The sequence below is a fragment of the Bidens hawaiensis genome, unplaced genomic scaffold (assembly GCF_021521415.1).
Source record: "Bidens hawaiensis isolate Kalapana, Puna unplaced genomic scaffold, B.hawaiensis_p1.1 tig00004839_1, whole genome shotgun sequence".
Classification (NCBI taxonomy): Eukaryota; Viridiplantae; Streptophyta; class Magnoliopsida; order Asterales; family Asteraceae; genus Bidens; species Bidens hawaiensis.
In genome coordinates this window covers 340,183-347,927 of record NW_027491303.1, presented here as the reverse complement: position 1 = coordinate 347,927, position 7,745 = coordinate 340,183, and the positions used below count along the sequence as shown (strand labels likewise).

The following is a 7,745-nucleotide window of genomic DNA, read 5'->3' as shown; positions in this document are numbered from 1 at the left end:
AAACTCGTCGTTCCGACAAATCTCCAAATTATCATCTTTCAAGTTTACTACTTGAAGGTGAGTACTTCATACCCCATTTTTCATCTTTTATTTTGGGGGTGACATTTCATACTTATTCAACAAAATGCTTTATATTTGAATCTTAAACCACAAACGTAGTTGTATACTTTACTTAAATAATTGCTCGATTTGGTGTTCTATGCTTATATGTCTATGTGTTTATCGCTTTTGGTTGGTGGAACTATAAAATCCTAGACTATTTGGCATCCCCTTATAGCAAGGTGTCGTTAACGTAATGCAATTAACGATAACTATAAAATCCTAGACTATTTGGCATCCCCTTATAGCTAGGTGTCGCTAATGTGTTTAGCGATATCTATTTATCCAAATTACCACTTTTATTTATCGTTTCGTATGCAAGTTTTGTGGCTATCTTTATTATATACTAATATGATTAAACTTATGAATTGCTCACCGACCTTTGTGTTGACAAACTTTATTTTATGAAATGTTGCAGGTTTGCATCTTGGTTGATTTATGATTGTGAAGAAAACGACATCAAAGACCTTAGGATATTAGTAAAAATGAACAATATCAATTTGCCATATTTTGTGATATCTTGTTTATGGTTATTTTATGGATAATTGTTATGTGACATTTTCGATGTTGTGAAATGAAATGAGTTTATTAAATACTGTCACTTTAATTAGTGTCATGTGCTTATGGACAATCGTTACACCACGGCATGTTCCGCCGCCTTTGGTCGGGGTGTGACACATAACCCGAATGCAGACGTGTACTTCGTGCAAAGGCAGTAAGCGTGTAATCGGTGGCGAAAATCAAGAAACAAAGCAAAAATATACAGTAATTTCAAATAGATAATATTTTAAACCAATCTCTTTTGATCTGAAACCCTTTATGACCCGACACCGTTTTTATCTAAAACATGTTTTGGCCTTGCCCCTTTCGACTCAAAACCGTACCGACATGAACCAAAGTAAATTAACCATTTTTTATCGACTCATTCCAACCTTAATTTAGTCTTATACATGACCCGAGTTCGTCTGACTCGACTTGTTGCCAATCATAACCGGTAAAGAAGTATCAATATCATACTCAAATTAAAAAGAATAAAATGCTCTTTTTTATGATGTAATGTGTTTAAAAAATATTAATGTGTGAAAAAGTTATGGACTTTTAAAGAGTAATAGGGGTAATTAGTTTTGAATAAGGGTAAAATATGTAACTATTATATAAATTAACAAAAGTTACTGAAAGTTCAAATACTAAAATTGTAAATTCAAGTGTAAAATCTTCTGGCTTTTTCTCAAACGCTACTAGTAGCGTTTAGAAAAATAGTTTTTCAGTCTTAATCAAAAGAAAGTCTTGTGTTCCAAATATACCATGAAGAAAAACACACACATGCCATAATTTAACCTTATTATTAAAGCATGTAAAACAAAAGAAAAGCTATACACAATAATGCAAAATTAATATGATTAATTCACATCCAAATCCAAGACTTATCTCAAGCTGCATGAATTTAAAATTCAAAATTAATCTAAAAAAGTTGTCACACTAAACTCAGATGAAGCAGAAGCAGGGATAATAATACAACTAATAAGCGTGAAGGAAGCATGCCGGATGGCTTGGCGACGGACGAAGAATCAATCACGGCGCCGCTCCTCCACCTCCGCCGCTCCACCTCCAACACCACCTCTCAGATTGCCATCATCGGCTCCAATCCTTGCCGCATCCAAAGCCTCGACTATGAGTATTATTTATTTATTTCTTTCTTTTACTCTCTCATTTAATCCAATTCATTTATATCTAATCTGATTATTATTATTATTATTATTTATCTGCTGATCTCGATGTTATCGATTTTATTACCAACGTCAATCAACTGTTTATTTATAATTTAATAATCCATTAAGTTGTAACTGCAGAAGGTTAAACATGTACATGATTAACCTAGTGAAGCATTAGGCATTGAAACAAAGAGCTAATTAATCAGTAGCTTCCCTAATTTCATTGTATTATGATCAATTACACTTTACTTACTGAAACCTACTTGCTTGATTATGATTTAATATTTATCTCAATGTTGTTGAGTCCAATTAGTATTATTATTAGACATTATTAGTGTTACACTGGCTAGTTTTACACAAGTTTGGTTGAAAAGCCGGTGTGCATTGGATTATGACTGAACCTTTAAGTCAGAATCCTGGCACGTGTGCCCAAAGGCATGTGCCGTGAGCTCACACTTATAATGTCTAATAATAATAACATAATATGCTCCAATAATTAGTTCTTGTTAATTTATATTTTAGTCGATCGAATTGTAACAAAAGGTTAAAGTACATTATTGTGCTAGTGAATCACTACAAAGTATCTACAAGCATTAGTGAATTAATCAGACGTTGCTGCCCTAATTTATTGTCTTCTCTCTGCAATAATTTCAGTATAATGGAGGAGGCTATTATGATGAATACTGTAACTAGGCTTTCATATATGATAATTTTCTTAGCATTTGTTAGAATTGTAGAAAGTAGGAAAACCTAGAATAGGAATTTTTTGTATTATGATTAGGGGAAACTGAATTTACCCTAAACTCCATGATGTACCGAAGCCCTAATATATTAGGAATTTACCCTATGCAATGTGATTTGACAATCTTCTTAGTAATTTTCTTGATTGCTTGTTATCATTTTTCTTTTTTAATTAAGGATCATAGAGAATGATGTCTTCAAGCAAGATTGGCGCAGCAGGAGTAAATTCCAGATTTTCCAGTTCTTATCTTTGAAATGGATCCTTTGTTTTGTTATTGGTATTGCTGTAAGTCTCATTGGCTTCTTCAATAACCTAGCCATTGAGAACATTGCTGGAGAGAAGTTTGTGATCACCTCCAACATGATGCTTGCCAACAGGTTAGAGTTGCTGTAATTAACTGTTGATAACAACTGTAAACTGTATACATAATGATGCTTTACATATAATGTATGCTTTGTCACAGGTACTTGGCAGCATTTCTCATATTTGCAGCTGCGAACTTAGCCCTTACTTTGTTTGCATGTTTGATAACCACTTTAATAGCACCAGAGGCTGCTGGATCAGGCATACCTGAAGTTAAAGCTTACTTAAATGGTGTTGATGCACCTGCAATATTCTCGTTTAGAACTTTGTTAGTTAAGGTGATTTAGATTAACGGTTTTCTAGAATGTAAATCATGTATATCAACTTATATCATATACATGATTTGGCTTGTTGACACTTGACAGATCGTTGGTAGTATTGCTGCTGTGTCATCATCTCTTAATGTTGGGAAGGCGGGGCCAATGGTGCATACGGGTGCATGCATTGCAGCTCTAACATGTCAGGGAGGGTCAAAGAAATACGGGTTGACTTGGAGATGGCTTAGGTTTTTTAATAACGATCGCGAACGACGCGATCTTGTAACGTGTGGATCAGCTGCTGGTATTGCTGCTGCTTTTCGGGCCCCGGTTGGTGGTGTACTTTTTGCTCTTGAAGAAATGGCATCTTGGTAATTATTTTGTAACTTGATTTAATGCACATTGTTGAATTGTCACATTTTACATATGTGTGTAGGTGGAGAAGTGCCCTTTTGTGGAGAGCTTTCTTTTCAACAGCCACTGTTGCAATTTTGCTTCGAGCTTTAACTGACATATGTTTAAGTGGAAAATGTGGACTTTTTGGGACCGGTGGTTTGATAATTTTTGATGTTACATCAGTAGATATAACTTATCATCTTATAGATGTGCCTCCGGTTCTTCTTCTTGGAATCATTGGAGGCATTGCAGGCAGTTTGTACAACTATTTATTGGGAAAAGTTCTTCGGTTTTACAGTCTAATCAATGAGTAAGCTCCATCTTTGGCTTTATGTAAATTTAGACCTGTAAACAAACTAAACGAACCGGAATTGGACGTGTTCGTTGTTTGTGTTCGTTCACTTAACTTTAACCACATAAACGACTGAACACAAACGGGGCATTTTCGTGTTCGTTCGTCAAGGAAACGAATGTGTTCATGTTCGTTTATGCCCGTTTTCTAATAGTACAAACGGCCGGTTCATGAATGTAAACGAACATAACTGAGCAAACACCAAGTCAAACTAAATGTGAATATCAATCTGTTGGGCCTAAAAAGTAGTAATGTTGGACTAAATTGTAATGAGTGATATTTTAATTCAATAAAACCAGACTAAATTGTAACTGGCCTAACAATTTTTATAAATGCATAAACGAACAAACTGAAACAAATGTAAATGAATGTAAATAAACAAACGAGACATGTCCGTTTGTTTAACCAAATGAACAAACAGTTATTTTCACTTTCGTTCGTTTATCAAGTAAACTAACTTTCCGCCAAACTGTTCACAAACAGTTCAACGAACGTTTAGTTCGTTATGTAATCAATCTGCCTGCATATTTTGCATCTTTTGATGGGTGTATGTGTTTGTTAACGGGTTGAAACGGGGCTAAGTTGACTTGCAAACACTTTATTTAACCTGTCAAACAATTGACAACTTCAGGAAAGGAACTGCTTATAAAATACTCCTCGCGTGCACGGTTTCCATTCTCACTTCCTGTCTCTTATTCGGCTTACCGTGGCTTGCATCATGCCAACCGTGTCCAGCTGGCACATCTGAACCATGTCCCACCATTGGCCGATCTGGCAACTACAAAAAATTCCAATGTCAACCCGGTTATTACAACGATCTAGCCAGCCTTTTCTTTAACACAAACGACGATGCAATCAAAAACCTTTTTAGCAAAGACACCGACGCCGAGTTTCACCCGACATCCGTTTTAATATTCTTCATCACCTGTTTCTTTCTTAGCATTTTCAGTTACGGAATCGTTGCACCCACGGGCCTTTTTATACCTGTTATCGTGACAGGTGCGTCTTATGGACGTCTTATCGGGTTGTTAATCGGTTCGTCTTCTAATCTTAACCACGGGCTGTTTGCAGTTTTGGGTGCTGCTTCACTCCTCGGTGCATCAATGCGAATGACGGTTTCGTTATGTGTGATTTTATTAGAATTGACGAACAATTTGTTATTGCTTCCACTTATAATGCTGGTTCTTCTCGTTTCCAAAACCGTGGCTGATGCGTTTAACCATAATATTTACGACCTGCTTATGACGTTAAAAGGGTTTCCTTATTTAGAAACGCACGTCGAACCATACATGAGACAGTTAACCGTGAGTGATGCGGTCTCGGGCCCACTTCATGTGTTTAACGGGATCGAGCTTGTTTCCAACATTGTACATGCACTTAGAACGACGGGTCATAATGGGTTTCCAGTAGTTGATGAGCCTCCGGTTTTGTATGGGCTGATTCTTCGGTCTCATCTTATTACATTATTAAAGAAGAAAGCTTTTCATGTCAATCCAACTTTAACTGATGTGAATGGTTGTAAGAGGTTTTCATCAAGTGATTTTGCAAAGCGGGGTTTCGGGAATGCAGAAAAGGTTGAAGATATTGGGTTGACTGAAGAGGAGATGGAGATGTATGTTGACTTGCATCCGTTCACGAATGCTTCGCCTTATACGGTTGTCGAGACCATGTCACTCGCAAAGGCTCTTACACTTTTTAGGGGTCTCGGTTTGAGACACTTATTAGTGGTGCCTAAAACTTCTGGGGTGAGAATATTTTTATAATTATCTGATTAAACTGTTTAATTTGCTCTTAGGGCAGGATGGGCTGGGTAGGTTAATGGGTTGAAATGGGTTTTTTGAAGTACAGGTCAAACGGTCAAGTCTTTGAATACAGGTTAAACGGGTTGAAGCGGTTCCTTTTAGTACAGGTCAAACAGGTTGAAATGTGTTTTTGTAGTACAGGTCAAATGGGTTGAAATGGGTGTTTTTAGTACAGGTCAAACGGGTTAAAAAGGGTCTTTTTAGTACAGCTCTAACGGGTTGAAACGGGTCTCTTTAATACAGGTCAAGCCGATCTTTTTAATACAGGTCAAACGGGTTGAAAAGGGTATTTTTAGTACTGGTCAAGCAGGTTGAAACAGATCTTTCTAGTACAGGTCAAACGGGTTGAAAAGGGTTAGTACAGCTCAAACGGGTCTTTTTAATATAGGTTAAACAGGGTTGAAACGAGGTTTTTTAGTAAAGGTCAAACGAGCCACGCCAAATTTGGTAGAACTAAAAACACTTTATAATTATAGTTACAAAGTCAATATTGGATAGCCTTTTGAGTGACTTTCAGCCCGATCGCCATGATTTATGTATTTTTGACCCGTTTGGATAAAACACTATCCAAATCAACCCATGCATAATTGCATATTGTATTTATTTGACCTGGCAATACCGTTTTGCCTCATTTTTTTTTCTATTTTTACAAATTAATTAATTATTGATTATTGTTACATTGTTGTTTGTTTCGTGTTGCAGAGATTGCCTGTTGTTGGTATATTGACAAGACACGATTTCATGCCGGAACATATACTAGGTTTGCATCCGACGCTGGCAAAAAGCAAATGGAAAAGATTAAGATTTAGGTTTTCTCTTCGGAACGGAAATTAAAATTAAAATTAAAATTAAACAGGCGGTCTTTTTTTATGTGATCATTTAAATCGTAGCGTAATAGTTGACAATTGTTTATACAAAAGGATTGGATACACGTTTGGTAATATGAGCCAGAAAATTAGGTCAACTTAATAAACCCAAATATGGTTAACCAACCATTTAGGCACACAAGTCACCCTAAAATTTCATTTCGTAGAAAATGACCTCAAGTGGTGACTTTCGTATATGACATTTATGTATACAAAATGTAATGATTACATGACTATTGATTAATATCATTCACACAGAAAAAGTAATATGAACGTTAGTTACTTTACAAATATTGTTAGGCTGGTTCTTGTGGATGGGTTAGAGTCATTAAAGCCAATGTGACACTCTCTTAGACAACGTGTTGTGGGGCTACAACGCCCGGTTGTGTAATGAACATGTTGACGTGACGATCAAGTATTGGTTGGTTGGGGAGGGGGGGGGGGGAGGGCATGGCTACAACACTGCCCCCGGGCTACATGTCGCACCCTTTGGCTACGTGTTAAAACTCCATTTTTTAGCCCCTCCACCACACATAGCCTTAACGCCAGCAGCACTGCGCCACATCGTTAATGGGCTGATGTTAATGGGCGTGCGTTAATGAGTGTCGGGGAGAAAATGGTGGGGCCACCCCCCTAAATGACCAATCACACTTTTTTCCTTTTTTTCTTTATTTAATGTCTAGTTAACACACAACGTACTAGTTAACGCGTGGGTTGGTTAAAGCCGCATTTTCTATGTGACAATGACGTGACGCTTTAACTAACCCAACCACAACAACTAGCCTTACTAGATGGAATATTTGATTGTAAAATCTAGTTAGATGTTCGAGGCGAACTCAAGGTGCAGAGGGGAGCATGTCCCCTAGCACAAGGTGTATAAAAATTGAGGGCCCGAGGCAAGAGGGGAGCATGTACCTAGCACAAGGTGTATAACAATCGAGGGCCCGAGGAAAGCAAGGCGCATGTATATTCCGGTCCTATTTTTGCTATTTTATGATGATTCTAGAATACGTCATTTTTTAGATACCCAAGCCGTTTTTTTACGGTTGTTCATTTTTTCTTGGTCAAGGCTGTTGGTTTTGCCCCGTTTGTGTGCATAGGCTCGTGCCTTTGACGCGTTCAACCACAATGTCCACTAAAAGATGAGGGCAGATGA

General features: G+C 37.2%; 1 protein-coding gene across 1 annotated transcript; it reads left to right on the top strand.

The window, feature by feature from the left end:
• The first annotated feature begins 1,637 nt into the window (after positions 1-1,637).
• Positions 1,638-6,725, top strand: LOC143628241 (putative chloride channel-like protein CLC-g). Its single transcript, XM_077097881.1, has 7 exons — positions 1,638-1,774; positions 2,730-2,930; positions 3,017-3,194; positions 3,282-3,544; positions 3,610-3,879; positions 4,553-5,666; positions 6,426-6,725. The coding sequence occupies exons 1-7, from the start codon at positions 1,638-1,640 to the stop codon at positions 6,555-6,557; spliced, it is 2,295 nt and encodes a 764-aa protein (XP_076953996.1). The 3' UTR covers positions 6,558-6,725.
• Positions 6,726-7,745: the final 1,020 nt, after the last annotated feature.